This window comes from Lagopus leucura, unplaced genomic scaffold (assembly GCF_019238085.1).
Source record: "Lagopus leucura isolate 7727_CA_CO unplaced genomic scaffold, USGS_WTPT01 252-0_obj-0_obj, whole genome shotgun sequence".
Taxonomy (NCBI): domain Eukaryota; kingdom Metazoa; phylum Chordata; class Aves; order Galliformes; family Phasianidae; genus Lagopus; species Lagopus leucura.
Window position 1 is genome coordinate 2,066 of NW_024968254.1, and position 20,514 is coordinate 22,579.

Here is a 20,514-nt window from a genome sequence, read left to right on the forward strand (position 1 = left end):
GTAGGGATGGGGGCACGGGCGGGGGGCAGCCCCAGCTCCACAGGGCAGGGCAGAGCGGCCGGGGCAGGAGGGGCCGGGGCAGGACGGGGCCGGGGCAGGGAGCCCAACCACAGCCACAGCGCGGCCAAGGCTGGAACTGGGAGCTGGAACTGGGAGCTGGGAACGGCAGCGCCTGAGTCAGCAGCTCCAGGAATGCACCGCACGCAGCAGCAAGCAAAGGTCGGGGCTGCGGGGCAGGAAGGGGGGGTGGGGTCCCTGATGGACCCCCCGGGCTCCAGACTCACCTTGAAGAAGGCTCTGATGGCCGGCAGGTGTCCGGCGCACGCCTGGCGCTGGGACTCGGGCACCTCCTCCCCTACCTGGCACAGGCGCGGGGTTCAGCGCTGCCGGCTCAGCGCCCCTCATCCCATCCCCGCCCCCCCCCGCGCCCCCCGCCGCTCCCCCCCCCCGCCCGCTGTAGGACGGCACAGCGCAGACCCCCGTCGCCCCCCCCGGCTCACCCAGCTGATGAGGACGACGCGGGGGGCTCCGCTGCCGGGGTCCCGCACTCGGCACAGCCCGTACATGATGCTGCTGGCACAGAACTTCGCCGCCAGCTCGTCCACACCGCCGGCTGTGGGGGGGGGATCAGGGCGAGCCGCGCGACGCGCGACCCCCTACGGATCCCCCCGTCCCCGTATAACGACCCCCCCGTACCTCCCGAGTCCAGCAGCTTGAGGTCGTGGTGCTTCTCGTAGGCGAACACGGCCCTGGGGGGGGCGGGGGACGCTCAGTGCCGGGTAAGGGTCGGACCGGGGGGTGGCGGCACGTGGGGGCTCGCGGCCGCCGCCCCTCACCCCGCCCCCCGCCGGTCTCAATTCGTGGAAGTGCCGCCGTCATCCGCCCGGGGACAATGGAGCGGCGGGAAGCGCCGTGCCCGCCCCCCCCGGTACCGACACCGGGCGGCCCCCTCGGCGGCGCGACTTCGCGTCCCGGCGCAGAGGGGGGACGGGCACCGGGCAGAGGGCAGCGGCCGAGCGGCCCCGGACGGAGCGGAGGGCGGCAACGGGGGGGCGGCCCGGACGGCAGCGCTGTGCGACCGGGGGGGGGGGGGGGGGGCGCGGGGCTCCCCGGCGCGGGGGGGGCGCGGTTCCACGCGGGGAGGTTTGGGGGGGCACTGCGAGCGCCGTGGGGGCACCGTGCGGAACTCGGCCCCCCCCCACAATCGCGCCCCGTTCCCGGTTCCCCGTTCCCACCCCACGCCCACGGGGTCGCCGCTCCGGCCCGGCCCGGCCCCGCCACCCCCGGCCCACGCAGTCCGACCCACGTGCGCGGCCCCGGAACCCCCCGCGCGGCTCCGCACCCCGACCCGCTCGGGACCCCCCCGCGTCCCGGCGCCGTTCCCTCACCAGTTGGTGGCCGCCCGCGGGTTGCCCACGTCCTCCCGTGCCGCCAGCAGCGCCAGCCGGTGCCGCTCCAGCCCGGGGGCCCCCATGGTTCTCCCACGGCCCCGCACCGCCCCGCACCGCCCGGCAGCTCCTGCGCGGCCCCGCCCCGGTCTTAGAGGTGGGGAGGGACCGGCGGCACCGGGCGGGACCCGGCGGGGCGGGCGGCACCGGGCGCGGAGCCAAAGCCGGGCGGGGCGGGGGGGGGCCCCGGGGGGCCCGCGGGGCGCGCGGGGTGGGGGGGGGGGGCGGCCCCACGCGGTCTCGTGGGCGCGGCGTTCGGATCCGCGATGTCAGGCGCGGCGGTGCGGGGCCCCACGCGGTACAGCGGGGCGGTGCGGGGCCCCACGCCGGGACGTGGGGAACCCACGCGGGGCCGCCCCCACCCGCGGCCGCCCGGCGCCGCTTCCCTTATTTGGTCACCGCGGCCTCAAACCCCAAAGCCCCGAGAGAGCGAAAAAATGCGCGGCGGCGGCTGCGGATGGGGGGGGAGGTGGGGGGAGGGGGGGACAGAGCGGGGGGCTCCGGGGCTGAGATCCCACGGGGCCGCGTCCCGGCAGCGTCCCGTACCCATCGGTGGTGCTCGTCCCCATCCGCGCCCCGTGTCCCCGCTGTGCCCCACGTCCCCAACCGGCGTCCCCTACCCATCAGTGTCGCGTGTCCCCGCAGTATCCCGTGTCCCATCTGCGTTCCACGTCCATCAAGCGCCCCGCGTCCCAGCAGTGCCCCACGTCCCCACCGGTGTCCCATATCCATCAGTGTTGAATGTCCCGCTCCGTGCCCCCTGTCCCCGCGTTGCCCCGTGTCCCCATTGGCGTCCCGTATCCCCACCGCCCGTGTCCCGGCAGTGCCGCAGCCTCGCTGCCACCCCTCACTGCGCGCCCCGCGCAGCCCCGTGCCTCGCTGCGCCCCTGGGCCGCGCTGGCAGCCGCCACCACGTGGAGAACCGGGCTGGGACGCGGCGCTGTACAGGCACAGCCCCGGGGGGCGGACACGAGGGGCCGGGGCTGCCGGTCCCCAGCCGTTCCGCCACGATCCCCACGGCGACCCCCGCAGCCCCGGCGGCCTTTTGTGCCCCCGGTGTCACTGACGCTTCCGGGTGTCCCCGCGGTTCCGGCTGTCACTTGTGTCCCTACGGCCCCACTTTTCCCTGCTGTGCCTGCGGCCCGGAGCCGCCGGTGTCCCCGCGACCTCCCTCCCGTCCCGCTGTCCCTCCCGTCCTTCTGTCCGTCCCTCTGTCCGCCCCCTCCGTCCGCGCTCCGCGGGTGGGCGTGCGAAGGGGGCGTGGCCTATCGAAGAACCCCGCCCACAAGGAGGCGTGGCTCCGGCGCGGCTCGGAGCGGGGGGCGGTGGCGGTCACGTGTTCGCGGCGCCCCCTGGCGGCGCCCCTTTGTCCGCGCGCGGGCGGGGCAGCGCGGGGGCGGGGCTCGGAACGGCCGTGTGGGCGTGGCCCGAGGGGGCGGGGAGGACGCGGATTGGCGGAGGGCGAGGGGCGGTGCGGAGAGGGCGGGGCGAGGCGAGGCGAGGCCGTCGCGGATTGGCCGAGGGGCGGGGCGGGGCGGGGCAGGGCGGCAGCTAACGGGCCCGGGCGGCGGCGCGGCGGAGCGGCGCGGGGATGGGCGGGGGGCGGTGCGGGGCGCGGCGCTGAGCGCCGGCGGGACCCCATGGACCTGGACGTGGATTACGAGCGGCCCAACGTCGAGACCATCAAGTGCGTGGTGGTGGGCGACAACGCGGTGGGCAAAACGCGCCTCATCTGCGCCCGCGCCTGCAACGCGACGCTGAGCCAATACCAGCTGCTGGCCACGCACGTGCCCACCGTGTGGGCCATCGACCAGTACCGCGTCTGCCAAGAGGTGCGCGGCCGGGGGGGGCGGCGGGGTCTCGCCGGGCCACGCTCAGTGCCCCCCGCCCCCCTCCGCGCCCCCCCCCCCAGGTGCTGGAGCGCTCCCGCGATGTGGTGGACGAGGTCAGCGTGTCGCTGCGGCTCTGGGACACCTTCGGGGACCACCACAAGGACCGGCGCTTCGCCTACGGCAGGTAGGGGGCGGGGCCCCGAAGGGAACCCCCGGGAGGGGCACTGGGGACTGGGGACACCCCCGTCGGGTGACACTGCCGTGGGTGAGACCCCCACCCTCCCCAGGGAGCGACCCTCTGTGGGTGAGAGCCCCGCCAGGGGGAGAAAATCCTCTCTGGGAGAGACCAGATACCAGATCAGGACAGAACCACCCCCCCCCCGGGGGGTGGCCCCCCCCCCATCCCGGGAGAGACCTCCCCCCGGGTTAATCCTTCCAGATGGGGAACCACCCTCCGGGAGAGACCCCCACCCTGGGAGAGAACGCACCCCCCTGGGTGAGACCTCCTCAGTGCAGGAGACCCCCCCGCAAAGACCTGCAGACACCCCCAGGAGGGACCTCGCCTTCGGGAGGGATCTCCCTTCCCCCTGCAGGTTCTCCCATAGAGGTGCCATCACGTGGCGGTGGGGTCCCAGGGGACTCCTGGGGGTTCTGAGGCTGTTGGGGACCCACATACCGCAGGGGGGGCATCAGGACACCGCAGAGTCCGCTGTGCCCGGCTCACACCCCCCAGTCCCTGCAGTGTGCAGTGCCCCGTAGGGTCCTGGCCCCCCCTGTAGGGTCCTGGCCCCCCCTGTAGGGTCCTGGCCCACCTCTCAGCTCCCGATGCCCCATGGCTGAGCAGGGCAAGGCCCGACCCCCCCGCGCAATGCCCAGGCTGTAAACAAGCACGGCCCTCAACCCCTGGCACGGCCCCTCTGCTATCGCTGCCCCCGTGCCAGCTTCGTGGGCACACTCCCACAACCCCTCCACGGGGCTGGGGGCACCCGATGGGGCAGGGGGCTCCTGGGGCAGGGGGGGGGTCGTGGGGAATGCCATGGCGTGGGGTGCCCACAGCCACCCAGTGACCCCCGCTCACTGCTGCTGTCCCGCGGGGCTCTGGGTGCCGGCATCGCTCGCAGCTCCCGTGCTGGCGGGGGGCCCGAGGGCGGGCGGGTGGTGTCTATCTTGGGCCTGGCACCGGCCCGGCTTCAGCACGGCTCCTGGTCACGTCCCAGGCAGAAAGCAGCCGTGGCTCTGGGGCTGCTCCCAATGCCCTGCGGGACCCCAATGTGGGGCACAGCACGGAGCCGGGTCCCTTCTGCTGCTGCCCGCGGGTATCTCCATGCTGGTGCTCAGGGGGCCGGTGCAGGGCTCTGACCTTCCTCCTCCTCCTCCTCCTCCTCCTCCTCCTCCTCCTCCTCCTGGCCCAGGTCAGACGTGGTGGTGCTCTGCTTCTCGCTTGCCAACCCCAACTCCCTGCGCCACGTGAAGACCATGTGGTACCCTGAGATCAAACACTTCTGCCCACGGACGCCCATCATCCTGGTGGGCTGCCAGCTGGACCTGCGCTACGCTGACCTGGACGCCGTCAACCGTGCCAGGCGTCCCTTGGCCAAGTGAGGCTGCGCCGGGGGGGGTGGCAGGGCTGGGGCTCCCACAGTCACTGGGTCCCTGCACTCAGCGGGTGCCACCCGGTCACCAGGTCCCCTATATGCTCTCTGGGTCCCCTATGCTCCGCGGCCCCCCCCCCCCAGTCACAGGGTCCCCTATCCTCTGGATCAGCGGGTCCCATGCGTGGTGCTGAGTTCCCCCGCCGTCCCCCCAGGCCCATCCGACCCACGGACATCCTGCCCCCGGAGCGGGGCCACGAGGTGGCCAAGGAGCTGGGCGTCCCCTACTACGAGACCAGCGTGGTGGCCCAGTTCGGCATCAAGGACGTCTTTGACAACGCCATCCGCGCCGCGCTCATCTCCCGCCGCCACCTGCAGTTCTGGAAGTCCCACCTGAAGAAGATGCAGCGCCCGTTGCTGCAGGCGCCCTTCCTGCCCCCCAAGCCCCCCCCGCCGGTCATCCGCATCCCCGAGCCGCCGGCCAGCCGCGCCTGGGGCCCCGCCGCGCTCTTCTGCACCCCGCTGTGCGCCGACGTCGTCTTCCAGCTGCAGGGCGGGCAGCGCGTCTTCGCGCACCGCGTCTACCTGGCCACCTCCTGCTCCAAGTTCTACGACCTCTTCACCCTGGAGGGGCCGCTGGGGACGGGCAAGGAGCCGGCCGCCCGCGCCCGCAGCCTGGACGGGGAGCGGGGGGCGCTGGGCGAGGGGCCGCAGGTCGGGCTGCGCGCCGTGCAGAGCGACGAGGCGCTGCGGGCGGCGACGGGGGATGGCGCTCGCGATCTGTCCGCGTGGGGCCGGGGCTTCGTCAGCATGCGCTGGGAGGTGGTGGCCGACCCGGTGGCCGGGAGGGAGAAGAGGATGACGGTGGTGTGCATGGACCGCTCGGTGGCGCCGGAGCCGTTCCGCGCCGTGCTGGAGTACCTCTACACCGGGCGGCTGGAGCGGACGTGCGCTGACCTGATGCAGGTGGCCACCATCGCCGAGCTGCTGGAGGTGTTCGACCTGCGCATGATGGTGGCCAACGTGCTCAACAAGGAGAGCTTCATGAACCAGGAGATCACCAAAGCCTTCCACGTGCGCCGTGCCAACCGCATCAAGGAGTGCCTGGGGAAGGGCGTCTTTGCAGGTACGGCGCGGCCACGCGGGGCGCCCCTCTGCTGTGCTCACGGCCCCCCCCCCCCCCCAGCCCCCCACCCCACGGCACCCGTGTGGCAGCGCCATTGCGGGCTGTGCATCCCGTCCCCGTGCTGCCCAGACGTGGTGTTCCGCGTGGACGACGGGGCCGTGCCGGCGCACAAACCCCTGCTGATAGCCGGCTGCGACTGGATGATGGCCATGTTCCGGGGGGCGTTCCGGGAGAGCTACGCTGCCGAGGTGAGGGGGCAGCAGGCGGCGGGACGTCTGGGAGGGGACGGTGGGAGGGGGCTGCTGCGGGGAGCAGCCGGCACGGCGCTGCGCCCACGGCATCCCTGCGCTCGGGTCCGGCCGCGCGGGGCTCCGGGTGGGGGTCCGTCCTTCCCGCAGCGCCGGTCCCCGCGCCCCTGTCCCGCAGGTCTCCCTGCCGGGCACCAACTGCGCCTGCCTGCGTGCCGTCCTCGATTTCCTCTACACGGGGGTCTTCACGCCCACACCCGACCTCGACGCCATGGAGCTGCTCATCCTCACCAACCGCCTCTGCCTGCCCCGGCTGCAGGCGCTCACAGGTGAGCCGCCCCCCCTCTTCCCCCCCCCGGCCGCCCGTTGACGTCAGCCGCCGATACAATGAGGGCCGGCTGGCGCTGGGATCGATGCGGCCCCGGGCGGCCTCGGCACGGCCCTTATGTAAGAGCCGTCGCAGCCCGGCGTCGCCCCGCGCTCACGGCCCCATCCGTGCCGCAGAGCAGTACGCCGTGGATGAGCTGCTCCGCGCCTTCATGCAGCAGGTGGAGATCGACGAGCAGGTGCTCATCTACCTGGAGATGACTCAGGTACGGGATTGGGGGCTGAGGGGCATCGACCCCCGGCTCGGCCCGTCCTGATGGGGGTCCCCGCAGTTCCACAACGCCCGGCAGCTGGCCGCCTGGTGCCTGCACTACATCTGCACCAACTACAACAGCGTGTGCCGCCGCTTCCCCCGAGAGATGAAGTTCATGTCCCCGGGTAGGGCACGGGTGGTGCGGGGTCCGGGGGGGGGGAAGGGGGCGGCCGGCCGGCTGTGCGCTGAGCCCCCGCGCCCCGCAGAGAACCAGGCGCACTTCGAGAGGCACCGCTGGCCGCCGGTGTGGTACCTGAAGGAGGAGGACCTGTACCTGCGCTCCAAGAAGGAGCGGGAGCGCGAGGAGCAGCTGCAGCGCAAGCAGCACACCCGCAGCAAGTGGTGCTTCTGGCGGCCCTCGCCCCACGTCTCCTGAGCCGGGAGCGCGGCCGTGCCGCTTCCCAGGGCCGGGGACGCGGCCGGGCTCCGAGCCGTGCCGGCCTGGGGGCTTCTCCTCCACGGGAGCCGCGGCCGCCGCCACCGGTCCCAGGAGCCGCCGCCTGTTTACAGCCCCGTCCCCGGCTACGGGCGCCCGCCGCGGCCGCCGCTCCGGTGAGCGGCGTCGAGCCGGCAGGGCCCCCCGCGCTGGTGCTACCTCTGACCGAGCAGTATTGTGGGGCTGGGGGCCCGCCGGGCCCGCGGCAGGGTGCTGACCCGAGCTGGGCGCTCCCAGCCGGGCTCTCTGGTGCTGAATTCCACCCTCCCCTCCGCGCTCCGGAGGTGGGGGCCAAGCTGTGAGCGGGGCGCGAGGGAGAGGCGGCGGGCGGCCCGGCTGGCCCCGCTCATCTCCGTGCCTTGGACGCGTCCCGGCCCCCTTTGGGTCCCGGTCGCCGTGTCCCCGTGCTGCACAACGACCCTTTGTACACTTTTCTACTCCGCTCGTCCCGCCCCAGCACAACCCCCGGGCGCCCGCGCCCACCTCAAGGGCTGTTTGTACCCCCGCCTCCCCAGCACTGTGAGCGGGGCTCCTCACCGCGCCGATTTTAACCTTTAATAAAACCTTTTGTAACGGGACCGAGCGCTGCCTGCCCCTCACTGCCGCTGGGCACAGAGAGCAGCGACACGACGGCGCTCGGGCCGGGGCTGTTTATTGGGGGTGGGGGGCGGCGCACACGGGGACGGGGGATGATGCCGTGTGGGGGAGCACGGCTGGGAGGGCGGCGCAGGGCCGGAACGCGAACGGGGCTGGGGCTCAGCGCTGACGGTGAGAACGGGACGCGTGGGGGCCGTGGGGCAGAAGGGCCCCCACCGCTGCTGAGGCTCTCACCCCACGGCGGGAGCTGGAGCAGCCCGTTCCGGATCCCAACGCTGCCGGGGGCTGCAGGAAAGGCTCCCGCAGGGCCGCGCCGGACCCGGGAGCCGCAGGAAGCTCCCAGCCCGCCTGCCAAGCAGCGGTCCGAGCGGGGCCGAGCTCCTCCCGAACCCCCCGCGCACCCCCCGCCCCGTCGGGCCCCGGGAATGGAGCCAGCAGGGAAAGCCGGGACGCGGAGCTCCGTGACACCGCCGAGCTCGGCCTGGGACACGGGGTGGGGAGGTGACGGCAGCACGGGGAGAACTGCGGCACGGAGCGCGGCCCCACTTCCAGCACGGTGCGGGGCCGCCTCCCAGCCCACGGGGTGCCAGCGGGGCCGTGGCTCTGCACAGCGACCTGGCAGCCCGGCCCCGGGGCGCACGGCCGTCACAGCAGAGCGCGACCTCCGCTTTTTCCGGCACGGAGCGAGGCTGCGGCCCCGCACGGGCGGCCGCTGGGAGCCGGGTTTGCCCGCAGCGCCGGCAGGGCGCGAGGCCTCGCCTTGTCCCGCTGAGCCCCGGGCCGGGGCGGGCCGCGCTGCCGCAGCCGTGGGTGCGGCCGCCTGGGGTGGGAGCGGCCGCTGCGGCCCCCCCGGCCGGCCGGGCTCGTAGCACGGGTTCAGCCCGGATCCCTTCGTGCCTGAAGGAAAGGTGCCGCGGGGAAGAGAGAAGTCCCTCCGTGCGGGGAACGGACAGGAACGCTGCTACCAGAGCCCGCGGTGCGGCTGCTGCTGCCCGGCCACGTCACCTCGGCCGCATCCTTCTCGCGGGGGGGGGGTGGGGGGGGGGGCGGGGGGCAACTTCTGGTCCGGGGGCCCGCAGTGCTGCGGAGCCGGCACGGCTCCCGGCCCGTGTTCCCACGCGCAGACTGGCCTCACCGAGGGCAGGGATGCTTTGGGAGCGACCGATCTCGGCTCCGGCTGCGTGCAGAATCCCACCCTGCCGGGCACGGTGCTGTGACGGAGGTGGGGAGGGGGGTGCCGGCAGCCCGGCTCTCCCTGCCGCAGCCCCCCAGCAGCCCGCACGGCTACAGCCGGCTGTAGCAGAAGATCTCGCTGAGGTCGTAGCCGGTCACCGCAAAGGAGTTTCCCTCGGGGTCACAGAACCGGGCTCCGCAGATCTGGGTGTCGGTGACGCACTCAGCGTGGCAGTGCTCGACCTGCACAGAACCGCAGCGACGGGCGCAGTTCGATAAGCGCAGCCCGAGCCGCCTCACGTCCGCGCCCTGCTATGAACGCAGCGCTCCGAGCGACGGGCAGGAAGAGCTGGGCCGGCAGCAGAGGCTACAGCCGGCCGGTTCACAGCCCAGGAGCCGTTCCTTTCTGCGCCCCACGTCGAGACTCGGGGCCGTGCCAACAGGAGGAGGAGCCGAGCGGCTGCAGCAGCCCAGGCTGGGCCCGGCCGCCTTTCCACTGCAGCGCCCCGAGCAGCCGCGACCCTACGGCAGCGACCCGCGGCGCCCCGCTCCCGAATCCCCGCCGCCCGCTCGCGTCTCGCGCTCACCTCAACGTCGTCGGTGTCCGGGTTCCTGCTGAGCTTCCACACGTGAACGAAGGAGTCCTCCGCACCCGACAGCAGCTGCAGGGGGGCGGCAGAGAGGCCGTGGCACGGCGGGCCGATCCCCCCGACCGCACGCAGCCCCCGCCCGGCGCCGTGCGCAGCGCTCCGTACCTTTCCCGTGGCCGGTGCCAGGTCCAGGGCGTAAATCCAGCGGGCGTGCGCGCCCACCTCGGCACGCAGGCCGCCCGTCGCTGCGTCGTACAGCCGGATCTGCCCGTTGCCGTAACCGGCGGCCACGATCCCGTTCCAGAGCCGCACGGAGGAGCAGGTCCAGCTGGGCGCAGGGCCGCCGTCACCTCCCCTCCCCCCGGCCGGCCGCAGACCCGCGCGCTCCCTCCCGCCCCGGCCGCTTCGGACTCACCCGAAGGCCGGGATCCTGTTGAGCAGGGAGAATTCCTCGCCGGAGCTCCACACGCACAGCGCCCCGGCGTCGTCAGCGGTCACCAGGTCCCCGGCCCCGGCCTGCGGGAGCGGCCGAGGCTCAGCGGGGCCGCGGGGCGGGCAGAGGGCGGCGAGCTGCCGACCGACGGCGGGCAGAAGCTGCCGCTGGCAGCGGGGCCGGAGCTGCAGCACGCGAAAGCCGCGGCCTGCAGCACAAAGTTCAACCGCCCGCAGAAACTGCTGACATCTTGTGGAAGGGGAAAGCCTGGCCGTGAGCGTGTGAGAGTTTCAGCTTCAACACGTCGGTGTTCGGCAACGCTAATTAGAATTAATTACACGCGGGGGAAACTTGTGAGATCAATCAGCGCGTCTCCTCCCTCCGCTTTGGAGTCTCAGCACAAACTTCAGCCCAACGCCGCTGCTCTGGGGGTCACAGCGAGCTCCGTCCCTCCGCTCAGACTGCAGAGCAGCGCCTTGGAGACCAGGCAGAGCGGGGCGAGCGAGCAGCTCTCACAAACGAGCTCCACATCCAGGCTAATTGGGGACGAGTTCTAAGCAATTAATTGTTCAAGGGAGTCCCAAACGCAGGGCAAGTTCAACGCGCCTCATTAGAGAACGTTATCAAAGCGGCCTCGTCGGGAAAGACACAGCCGGTAATGAGGAAGGCAATTAGTGTGTCTGCTGAGATGTCAGCCAGGAGCCCCATCCCGATTTCAGGCTGAGCTTTGGCACTGGGCAGAGCCATCCCACCTGACGTGACAAGGGTCACCGTGCCGCTGGTGACGGTGAGACGCCTCCTCCCCTCTGCTGAGGGCGGGCAGGGGAAGCAGCTCTGCCCCCAGGAGCCCCAGGAGCGGCGCTGCCCTCGGCTTCCCCACCTCCCCGAGCTCCGGGCAGAACGGCGGCCCTGCGGCCCTCAGGATCCCCATGCAGAAGGGTGGGCCGGGGCCGTGCCCCCCTCGCCCCGCGCTCAGGAGGACCTGTGCCAGCAGCTCCCTCATGGTGACACCTTGCCTTCTGCTGGCCGTTTATTCGCCGCCACTTTTGCTCGCTCCTGTTACAAGCCTGCTCTTTAGCTTTCAATGGCTCTTTGGTGCCCTGGCACCCTGATGTGTCACAGGCCATTCTCTGGCAATCAGTCACACTCTCACAGGCGCTCTTTGTGCAAAAGGGCCTCGGCTCCTCGTCCCCATCAAGACGGTCTCTGCCGCAGCACTTTGCCTCCCCACAATCCGGCCAACCAGGACCGAGACTTGGACACCTACAAAACGCTGCCTGCAGGCGGCACAGGCCGGGCTCGGCCAAGGAGGGCACGGTGCCGCGTCAGGACGGCCCCAGGCAGCCACAGCGCCGACGGACGGCCGCAGCCCCCGCCCCCCACTTTGTCCCCAGCGGCCGCTGGCGGTCACGCACGTACCGGCGCCTGGCCCAGCTCGGCGGCGATGTCGGTGATGGCGTCGCGGTGCTCCTTCAGCACCTCGCTCACCGCGATGTCGGTCCCTTTTGGGGGGATGTCGAACACCAGCACCATCCCAGAGGACAGCCCTGCGGGAGCGGCGCGCCGGAGCCTTCGGCGGGGACTGCAGCGCTGCTGTGCCCCCCCAGCCCGCCCCGTGTCACTGTCACACCTCGCTCTCCCCCAGGCCCTGCGCCCCCGCGAGGCTCGCTCACACACGGCGCTTCCCTGCGGGAGCCACCAGGTGAGCGCAGCCCCTTTGGCCGTCACCACGTCACCCTGCTTCACCCCCGGCTCCGCAGCACCACCCGGTGCAGCCCTGCCCGTTCCTCCTCCCGGTGCTTCACTCACCCACGCAGATGAAACGTTCTCCTGCTGCAGAGATCCCTCGAGCAAACGCGGCTTGTGCTGAAAGGGAACCAGGAGCCGGCTGGGTTGCAGCCTGCAGCAGCTCACATCATCAGCAGGAAGCTGGTGTGAGTGCCATCCCCACCATCCCAGCTGCAGTTGCCACAGTAGGTCCCCATCCACCCACCCCAAGCCCAGGCTGTGCCTGCACAGTGGAGCTGGGGTGACGCAGAACCCCCTCCACACACTCCTGCTAAGCTGCTGAGTGGCCCTGGCCTGGCTCAGTCCAGCCTGGACACAGGAGCAATGCTGTGGGTGTCTCCAGCCAGCAGGAACTGGGCTGCACCACAGGAACGCTCGGTCTCACAGCCCTGGGAAGAGAGGGCAGAGGGCCCAGGGCTCCTCACTGCCCTCCTGCTGTGGGATTTACCTGGAGGGGGCTCTGCGATGTCCAGCGCGTGCCAATACACCATGATGGAGCCATCTGATTCGTACATCTGGAAAGAGAAAGAAAAGACGAATGAGACCCGGGCAGTGGCAAAGCTCCCACAGCCTTGTGCTCCACCGCTGCCCGAAAGGGAGCAGCAGTGCTCTGGTTATGCAGCCCTGAGCCCAGCTGCCACCCCAGCGAGTTCACCTTCCCAGTGCTGCGAGCGTTGGTCACCCCGTGCAGGAGAACACCTCACCTGGATGCCTTTCTGACAGGTCAGCACCAGCAGGGTGCGCGCCGGCAGGACACACCAGGCAGCCTGGAAGGAAGCACAGCTCAGCAGGGGACAGGCAGACCTCATCCCTCCCCAGGGCTGCCCGCAGCCGCGTTTCCGGCTCCCGTCGAACGGGGCGGGAGCTGGGATGGATTGCCTCCAGGGAGCCTCTTCAGGAAGCTCCTTCCCTCCCATCTCTGCAGTCGGACTCCTTAGGGGCCCTTTTCAACCCGAGATGCTCCGTGTCTCCACGCCCCTGTAACTCGGACATCGCGGGCTCCCGCCCCCGTCCCAGCGGCTCCCCGCTCCGTCCCTCGGCACGGCGGCCTCTTCTCGCCCCTTCGCCCCACCGCCTCCTCGCGCTCAGCGCCGTCTGCGCCGCGTGCCGCCCGCCTCGGGCGCCGCCCGCACAGCGCGGAGTCGCCGGCAGCGCCGCGCCTGGCCGCGGGGAGGGGAACCGGAGCGGAGGCCCAGCTGGCGGCACCGCCTCCCGTCCCGCCGCCGTCGGTACCCGGCCCTCGGCCCTCCAGCTCCCCGCCCGGTTTGTCCCCGCTCCGCTCGGGCCCGGCCGAGGGGCGGCGCGGGGTCCCACCTGCGTGACGAGCGAAGCCCCGCCGCCCGCCCGGGCCTGGAGCTGCCGCTGGGCGCGGCCCGCCGCGTCGCCGGTGGCGCTGAGCACGGTGACGGCGGGGCCGTGCACGGAGCCGAGGAAGGCGAGCGGCCCGCGGGGCGGGAGGAGCACGCTCAGGTTGTTGTAGAGCGCCGACGAGCTGCCGCGCAGCGCCATGCTCTTCTCCCGGCGGTACATCGCGGCCCGCGGCGCTCCCGCCGTTCCGTCGCCCCAGGCCGGCTCCGGCCCCGCTCCGATCCCGGTCCCGCTCTCAGGCCCGCTCGCTCCGCGGCTCGGCCGCTGCCCGCCGTAACCATGGAGACGGCGGCGCCGAGCGATGACGTAAGGGGGCCGGAGGCGCGTCGCGGTGACGTCATCACAGAGCGCCGATATTCGGGAGCGACGTTGCCGTGGAGACCGAGACGCCGCCCTGCGGGGAGAGGTGAGCGGGGCGGGCGGCGGGGCGGGGGCTGCGAAAGGGTCCGGGGTGCCGAGGGGAGCTGGGGACGCCGGCGGCCGCGCAGAGCCGGGCCGGAAGGCCGCGCAGCCCGGAGCCGCCGCCTCCAGCCCCGCGGCCGCCGTGTCCCCGTGCAGGCCATGGCCTCCCGCGAGCGCACGGCCGCCGCCCGGCAGCGCGGGGACAAAACGCGGACCCCCAGCGCCGCTCCTCCGGACGCGGTCCCCGGGCGGCTGTGCGAGGCGCAGTGGCTGTCCGTGCTGGCGGCCGAGGAGCGGGACGACGTCGTAGGGGACGCGGTGGCCGAGCTGCTGGGAGCCGTCGTGGAGCGCTGCTTCCAGGCCGAGCTGGCCCGGCAGGTGGGCGGCGCGCAGCCCCGGGTGTCCGCGTTGGGTCCGGGCGCGCTTCGAGCGCGTGTCACGGCGCCGACGTGCGGCCCTGCGCGGGCAGTGCGTGCCGTTCGCCGTGAGCCAGGCGAGGGCCGAGCTGCTGCGGGCGGCCGCGTGGCGCTTCCCGGTGCGGGACGAAGGCGACGCGGAGCTGGAGGCGGCCGGTGCGTGGCAGGAGGACGAGGAGCCCCCGCCGGGTGCCACCGACGCCTGGGCTGAGGGTGCCGTGCCCACCCTTCGAGTGTGTCCGGCCGCAGGGCACGCAGAGGTGATTCCCCCCCTACCTTTCCCCTCCCCAGCGCTGTGGGTTTCTGTTCTCGCACGTGTGGCCAGGATGGGGGAGTCAGCTCGTAACTCACCCCTTAGCAGCCCCGCTTTGCCCTTTCCCAGGGAGGCTGGGCGCTGTGCTCTGTGCCCCGGCCCCACTGCTGTCCCTGTGCTCTGCCCAGGTCTCCAGCACCGACACGGACGCCGTCCCATCCGAGGCTGAGGGGGGCGGCGTGCCACTGCCCTCCCCGACACCGTCGGTGCAGGATGAGGTGCTCGACGCTCCGCAGACCTCCAAGGGATCGGGCAGCCCCCCCGTGCCAGCCCTGCTGCCGGCCCCGCTCAGCCGCAACACGGCCCGGCCCCGGCGCCTGCCTGGCATCAAACACCCAGGGCCACGGGTGTGGGCGGAGATCAGCGATGCGGCGGAAGCTGAAGAGCAGGGAGTGCCACAGCCCCCCTCCTGCAGCGACCTGATGGCGATGTGGGCACGGAAATCTCCGCGCAGTGAGGGGTGGGCGTGCGATAGACGCAGCACCGCTCTGCTGCACCCCTCCACGCTCCGGATCCGGCCCCACGTGGAGGTGTTGGAGCCGGGCGCAGAGATCGAGCGGCAGCCGCGTCCCCTCCGGCACCGGCGGCAGCCCCGCGGCCCCTCTGGGCAGGATGTGGGGCCGGGTGCCTCGCGATCTCCCCGAGGGCTGGCGGCTGTGGAGGCGCCGCGGCTCTTACCGCCCATCGCGGGGGCCGGGCAGCCCGGCAGCTCCCGATCTCCGGTGCTGGGCTCCTTACTGGGCACCGTCCGGCTGGCTCCCGGTGTCACCATCAGGCACGGAGGCAGCGAGGGGCGCGGGCTGCACCTCCCTGTGAGCAGAGAGGATGCGGAGGAGGAGACGGGAGAAGCCAAGAGGGACCTGAGGCCCCTCCGCCCCACTTTGCCCTTCCCTGCCATCGCGGTCAGCCAGGTCACCGGCGATGGCACACCTTGAATACAGCAGAGTCCAACATCTGGCTGTGGGCCTGAGTGTGGCGTGGGGTGAGAGCTCCCTCTGCTCCATCCGGGATGGCAGCCCCGTCCCATCCTCGTCCCGGGGCATCGCGGTGCCTCGGCTCCTTGCTGTGATGCTGGCTGCCAAGCCCTGCTTTCGGCAGCTGCCATAGGATTAAGGTGAAGGGATGCTCGGGGTCTGCACCCAAACATCAGCCCCAGTGGAAGCTCAGAACAGATGTGCCGCAGGGCTTGGCCCTCCCACAGCCACATCCACCCCAGCTCTGTGGTTCTCAGGGCAACCTGGGGGAGCCTCACAGCGCTCAGCAACCGCAAGGGAAAAAGAGAAGGGAGAGAGAGAGATGGAGAGGCAGGGAGAGCAGCAGCCCCCGACCCAGCGCCAGGCCTGCTGAGGGCTGTTTGGTGCACAGAGGCCCCCAGACCGTGTGCATCCCTGTTTATCAGCCCCCTTCCTGCACTTCTGGACCCCTCTGTAACCTCAGTGTCAGGTGTGGCTGAGCAGCCCGGGCTGTCCTGTGTGACAAGGTGCGCTCAGCCCGCTCCCGCCTGCTCTCCCACCCTGCTTCCCATCTCTGCCCTGCGTCCTGGGGCCAAATTGCTGCCACCCATCCCTGCTCTGTGCTCCAGCAGCTGGCGGAGCTGCCGTGCACTGCTGCCGGGGAATCGGGAGGGAGCTGCATGGTGCACAGCTGCGGGGCCGGGCCAATGCTGGACTCTGCCCCCCGGCTGCTCCTGGGTGTTCAGCTGCCCCCCGGCCGCAGCCATGGAGCTGCCGAGCTTCTGCAGCCACCCGCTGTGGTCCGTGCTGGCCTTGCTGCTGGGGATGCTGCTCTGGGCCACGAGGAGACGCGCCTGGGACCCACGCAGGTGTCCCACCGACCTGACCGGCAAGACGGTCATCGTCACCGGAGCCAACAGCGGTGAGAGGGGCCTCGGTGGCACCATGGGGCCGCAGGGCTGTGAGGGGCTGCGGGTGCTGCGCCGTGGGATGAGGGTGACACGTGGGGCAGCGTGGGGACGTGGGGCGGCTTGTGGGTCCCTGCCTTCCCACTGCCAGCTCTGGTGGCACCGAGGGCTGCAGGAGAAGTGGCTGCCCGTCCCTGGGCTGCGCTCCGCCACCCCACGCTCTGCCCCACACTCACCACCCATCGGCGACGCCGTGCCCCGCTGTGCCACCACCCGGAGCTGCTGCTTCTCACTGTGCACCAGGTAACCCAGCAGCAGCCCCACGGCTGGACTCTGCCCTGCCGGGTCGATGGCTGACAGATGAAGCCACTGCCTGTTCCTGCACCGCCTCGGCCCTGAGCTTTGTGCTGGGTGCTGGGCTCTGTGCTCCCACAGCGTCCCTTGGTGCAGCGCGGGGCTGAGTGTTGAGCAGCCCCTGCCGTGTGCTCGTTGTGCTCGGCACAGGGTGGCTGCACGTGTCCTGGGCCCATCGCATCGCTGTTGGTTCCTGCCACGTGGCAGCAGCTGCAATGAGCTGCCGGCCCGGCCCTTCCCACAGCCCACAGCAGCTCCATCCCCATCCTGTCCTGCAGAATCACAGAACGGCCCAGGTTGGAAGGGACCTCAGGGATCACGAAGCTCCAACCCCCCATCAATGCAGGGCCACCTACCTCCCCATTGCACAGCAGCCCAGGCTGCCCAGGGCCCCATCCAACCTCCAACACCTCCAGGGATGGACGGGGCATCACAGCCTCTCTGCAGCTGTTCCAGCCCCTCCCCGCTCTCACAGCACACAACTTCCCCTGACACCCAACCCCAAGCTGCCCTCCCTCAACCCCTCACCACCCGTTTCTGCCCCACGCTGACACCCCCAGCTCCCGAGCCGTGGCACCCCCGGTTTGGTGCTGAGCTCCCAGCAGTGCCAGCACGGGGACCCCGCTGCCACCCCACCCTGCCCTTCTCCACCCGGGGGGCACGGATCCCACCGGCCGCAGGCGGTCGCCCGCTCTGTGCGTTACAGGGATCGGGAAGTGCGTGGCCATGGACCTGGCCCGCAGGAACGCCCGCACCATCCTGGCGTGCCGGAGCCGGGAGCGCGGCCAGGCGGCGGCGGAGGAGATCCGGGCGGCCACCGGCAACCCCAACGTGGTGCTGCGCCTGCTGGATAGCGGCTCGCTGGCCTCGGTGCGCGCCTTCGCCGCGGAGGTGCTGCGGGAGGAGAAGCGCCTGGACGTGCTGGTCAACAACGCCGGCCTCACCGGTAACGCCCCGCGCCCGCCGCCGCCCCGCCTCGCTAAAACCGCGGCCCCACGGCACCGCGCGCCTCTTGCAGGGCTGCCTTTCGCCCTCACGCCCGAGGGCTTGGAGCGGACCTTCGCCACCAACTACCTGGGCCCGTTCCTGCTCACCAACCTGCTGCTGGGTGAGCCGAGGGCTGCGCGCTGGGGGCGGCCGGGCCGGGGGGGGGGGGTGCCGGGTGAGGACCTCATGCCCCGCTCCGCGCAGACCTGATGAAGGCGTCGGCGCCCGCCCGCGTCGTCACCGTCTCGTCCTTCCGGCACAGCGCGGGCACCGCGGACGCGCGATTCCTCACCGGGCGGGCGAGGCCCGGCGGCTTCGATCCCGTCTACAACAGCACCAAACTGATGAACATCCTCTTCACCGCCGAGCTGGCGCAGCGCCTGCAGGGCACGGGTGGGTGATGGGCCGCGCCGTGTTGTGCTGTGCCGAGCCGTGCTGCACCGTGTCCTGTGCCCTGCCCTGCTGCACCATGCCGTGCCGTGCCGTGCCATGCTATGCTGTGCCCCTGTTGCATTTGGCTGCAGGCTCTCAGGCCCAGCAGCACCTCAGGGCTGCCCACCCATCCCAACTGCACGGCGGTGCCGCGGCGCAGGGCCTGCATGGGGGGCTGCAGGGGCTCAGCAATGCCCCGGGACCCCGCGGACACGGGATCGGGGATGGCTGTTATCACCGGTGGGGTCGGGGCCCTTCCTGCTGCCCCGGCTTTCCGGGGCCGCCCCACGGGCCCCTGCTTGGCACGGGGGGATCTGCCTGCCGTGGGCGGGACGGTGACGGTGCCGCCGGGCAGGGGTGACCGCCAACAGCCTGAACCCCGGCGTGGTGAGCACCGGCATCATGCGTAACTTCAGCTGGGTGGTGCGCGGCCTCTTCTTCCTCATCAGACCCTTCATTAAGGTGAGCGGGGCCACCCCCGGCGACGGGGCTCCGGGTGGGCAGGGATCGGCGGAGCCCCCGCTCAGCTCTTTTCGCCCCGGCAGTCGGCAGAGCAGGGGGCCGTCAGCACCATTTACTGCGCCGTCTCGGAGGAAGTGTCGGGCATCTCAGGGAAGTATTTCGGCAGCGACTGCAGCCTCACGCTGCCCTCCGCAGCCGCCCGGGACGCCGGGCTGGCCCGCAAGCTTTGGGAGGAGTCGGAGCGGCTGACGGGGCTGAGCCCATAGGCTGGGCGGCCCCGAGACCCCCGCCCGCTAGGAGCCGCGATGGGGCAGAGACGGAGCGAGCGGCCGCGGCGTAAGCGCTTTATTAAAGGCCTCGGTGTGAGCGCTACTCCCAGGTGATGTCCAGGTCCAGCCGCTGCTTGCGCACGGCCTGCAGGAAGCCGTCGTAGTCGCGGCGGTGCACATCGCGGCAGCGGGACACGTCCAGGCGGCGCAGGCGGCCGTCGGAGGCCAGCAGCAGCCGCACGGTGCGCCCGGACACGCGGCTCTCGACCAGCGAGAGCTCCTGCAGCTCCTGCAGCGGCGGCCCCGGCGCCGTCAGCACCGTCTCGAACACGGAGTCCAGCGGCAGCGCGATGCCGAGCAGGCGCAGGCTCTGCAGGCGCGGGCAGCGGCACAGCAGCGACGCCAAGGTGGCGCGCAGCAGCAGCCCGTGGGGCTCCGGCACGGGCCCGGGCAGCGCCAGGGAGAAGCGGCGCAGGCGGGGCAGATCGCGGGGCAGCAGCTCCGTGTCCCACCGCGGCGGCTCCTCGGGCGGCTCGGCGTCGGGGCGGCCGCGCGGCGGGGGCCGCAGCTCCGCGCTGAAGTCCCGCAGGTTGGGGCAGCAGCCGAGCAGCGCGCACAGGGCGAGCTCGTCCTCCAAGAGGAAGCCGTGCAGCGCGAGACTCTGCAGCCGCGAGCCCAGGCCGCGCACCAGCGGCAGCGCCTCGCACAGCGCCCGGCCCCGCGGCCCCGCACACGACAGCCCCAGCCGGGCCAGGCGGCTCCAGCTCAGCAGCGCGTCCCAGGCTTCCGTCTCGCCGTCCCCGAGGCACGCGGTCACCTCCTCGGCGTCGGGGCAGACGGCGCGGGCGGCCGCCAGCTCGGGCTCCGTCAGCTCCTCCAGGTGCCGCAGGGGCAGCGCGAGCGGAGGGCCGCCGCGTCGCCGCGCCAGCTCCCGCAGCGAGGGGAAGCCGTCGGCGTCGCCGGTGTCGTCGAGCCGCCCCGCGTGCAGAAGGGCGAGCGCGGCCGGTGCGTCGCCGTGCGCCAGCACCTCCAGGAGCGGCAGCGCCAGCAGCACGAAGGCCAGCGCCGGCACCGCGCCGTCCCCCGCCGGCTCCAAGCCGCGCGCCAGGAGGACGCGGAGCGTCGGGCAGCCCGGGGTCCGTTCCAGCGGGTCGTAGGCCAGGTGCCGCAGGGCGCGTGGCGTCACCTTCTTGCAGCGGGACACGTCCAGCTCCCGCAGGCGGCGGCAGGAGGAGCCCACGGCCGCCAGCACCTGCACGTTGGCCTGCGTCTCCGCCAGCCCCAGGCGGCTCAGCAGGGGCAGCTCCTCCACCAGGTCCACCAGCACGTCGGTCGACAGCCGGCTGCAGCCGTGCAGGTCCAGCGCGCTCAGGCTCTGCGCCCGTAGACGAAGCTGCATCAGCAGGGCCTGCGGCGTCGCCGGCGCTCCCCGAGCCCCACAGCAGCTCGGGACCCTGCAGCGCCCGGCCCACGCCCCCGGTGCAGCAGACGGCCTTGTGCCCAAGCGGTGCTGGGAGGGGAAAACCAGTGCAGACCAGTGCCCCTCGTCCCCTCCTTGATGTCCCACAGCAGCTGCCAGACCCTGCCCCATGCAACACCAATCAGCTCCGCTCGCAGCCCCACAGCAGGCACCCCCTGCCCATGCAGCCCAGCCCCACAGCGGGCACCCCCTACCCACACCCAGCCCCACTCACCTTGCAGCGCACGGTGATGAGCTGCCCGATGGCGTTGCTGACCAGGCCGTGGC

The 20,514-nt window shown here is 72.4% G+C and overlaps 5 protein-coding genes across 7 annotated transcripts in view; 3 read left to right on the forward strand and 2 right to left on the reverse strand.

Annotated features, from left to right (window-relative positions):
- LOC122193569 (drebrin-like) overlaps window positions 1-1,497 on the reverse strand; it is a gene marked incomplete at its 3' end in the record, with an annotated part of 3,555 nt that extends 2,058 nt beyond the window's left edge. The window contains exons 1-4 of the mRNA XM_042894405.1: window positions 1,389-1,497; window positions 697-749; window positions 501-613; window positions 285-359 (exon numbers count right to left, since the gene is read on the reverse strand). Coding sequence (XP_042750339.1) covers window positions 285-359; window positions 501-613; window positions 697-749; window positions 1,389-1,474 — 327 coding nt within the window. The remainder of the gene's footprint in view (window positions 1-284; window positions 360-500; window positions 614-696; window positions 750-1,388) is intronic.
- Window positions 1,498-3,048: 1,551 nt separating this feature from the next.
- LOC122193564 (rho-related BTB domain-containing protein 2-like) lies at window positions 3,049-7,301 on the forward strand. 2 transcript variants are annotated; one of them, XM_042894397.1, is made up of 9 exons: window positions 3,049-3,280; window positions 3,361-3,464; window positions 4,693-4,878; window positions 5,088-5,998; window positions 6,128-6,246; window positions 6,425-6,575; window positions 6,751-6,839; window positions 6,906-7,011; window positions 7,093-7,301. In XM_042894397.1, the coding sequence occupies exons 1-9, from the start codon at window positions 3,089-3,091 to the stop codon at window positions 7,260-7,262; spliced, it is 2,028 nt and encodes a 675-aa protein (XP_042750331.1). In that variant the 5' UTR covers window positions 3,049-3,088; the 3' UTR covers window positions 7,263-7,301. The 2 variants fall into 2 exon arrangements, with proteins under 2 accessions (XP_042750331.1, XP_042750333.1); XM_042894399.1 differs by having other exon boundaries at window positions 3,088-3,135.
- Window positions 7,302-8,745: 1,444 nt separating this feature from the next.
- On the reverse strand, window positions 8,746-13,447 carry WDR54 (WD repeat domain 54). 2 transcript variants are annotated; one of them, XM_042894403.1, is made up of 9 exons: window positions 13,218-13,447; window positions 12,608-12,670; window positions 12,352-12,418; window positions 11,925-11,981; window positions 11,535-11,662; window positions 10,098-10,198; window positions 9,848-10,010; window positions 9,680-9,754; window positions 8,746-9,335 (listed from the first exon to the last, which is right to left on the reverse strand). In XM_042894403.1, the coding sequence occupies exons 1-9, from the start codon at window positions 13,431-13,433 to the stop codon at window positions 9,204-9,206; spliced, it is 1,002 nt and encodes a 333-aa protein (XP_042750337.1). In that variant the 5' UTR covers window positions 13,434-13,447; the 3' UTR covers window positions 8,746-9,203. The 2 variants fall into 2 exon arrangements, with proteins under 2 accessions (XP_042750337.1, XP_042750336.1); XM_042894402.1 differs by lacking the exons at window positions 8,746-9,335; window positions 9,680-9,754; window positions 9,848-10,010; window positions 10,098-10,198 and adding an exon at window positions 10,662-11,392.
- A 103-nt stretch (window positions 13,448-13,550) lies between these two features.
- CUNH2orf81 (chromosome unknown C2orf81 homolog) lies at window positions 13,551-15,355 on the forward strand. Its single transcript, XM_042894401.1, is given in 5 exon segments — window positions 13,551-13,583; window positions 13,585-13,677; window positions 13,830-14,051; window positions 14,143-14,349; window positions 14,531-15,355. Coding segments are annotated over 5 exon segments (1,362 nt in total). The 3' UTR covers window positions 15,338-15,355.
- A 53-nt stretch (window positions 15,356-15,408) lies between these two features.
- LOC122193565 (retinol dehydrogenase 12-like) lies at window positions 15,409-18,876 on the forward strand. The gene is made up of 6 exons (XM_042894400.1): window positions 15,409-16,277; window positions 17,324-17,563; window positions 17,636-17,725; window positions 17,809-17,997; window positions 18,392-18,498; window positions 18,582-18,876. Exons 1-6 carry the CDS (start codon window positions 15,575-15,577, stop codon window positions 18,762-18,764), a joined length of 1,512 nt encoding a protein of 503 aa, XP_042750334.1. The 5' UTR covers window positions 15,409-15,574; the 3' UTR covers window positions 18,765-18,876.
- The last annotated feature ends 1,638 nt before the right edge of the window (window positions 18,877-20,514 follow it).

Bases quoted from the DNA above. Each gene is read 5' to 3' on its own strand.
- LOC122193564 (XM_042894397.1), top strand. From the start codon at position 3,089: ATGGACCTGGACGTGGATTACGAGCGGCCCAACGTCGAGACCATCAAG. The intron at 4,879-5,087 runs GTGAGGCTGCGC...CCGTCCCCCCAG, and splicing joins GCCAGGCGTCCCTTGGCCAA to GCCCATCCGACCCACGGACA. The intron at 6,247-6,424 runs GTGAGGGGGCAG...CCTGTCCCGCAG, and splicing joins GGGAGAGCTACGCTGCCGAG to GTCTCCCTGCCGGGCACCAA.
- WDR54 (XM_042894402.1), bottom strand. From the start codon at position 13,433: ATGTACCGCCGGGAGAAGAGCATGGCGCTGCGCGGCAGCTCGTCGGCG. The intron at 12,671-13,217 runs GTGGGACCCCGC...GCTTCCTTCCAG, and splicing joins GGGCTTCGCTCGTCACGCAG to GCTGCCTGGTGTGTCCTGCC. The intron at 11,663-11,924 runs GTGAGTGAAGCA...CCGCTCCCGCAG, and splicing joins AGAACGTTTCATCTGCGTGG to GGCTGTCCTCTGGGATGGTG.
- LOC122193565 (XM_042894400.1), top strand. From the start codon at position 15,575: ATGTGCCGCAGGGCTTGGCCCTCCCACAGCCACATCCACCCCAGCTCT. The intron at 16,278-17,323 runs GTGAGAGGGGCC...TGTGCGTTACAG, and splicing joins CGTCACCGGAGCCAACAGCG to GGATCGGGAAGTGCGTGGCC. The intron at 17,726-17,808 runs GTGAGCCGAGGG...CGCTCCGCGCAG, and splicing joins GCTCACCAACCTGCTGCTGG to ACCTGATGAAGGCGTCGGCG.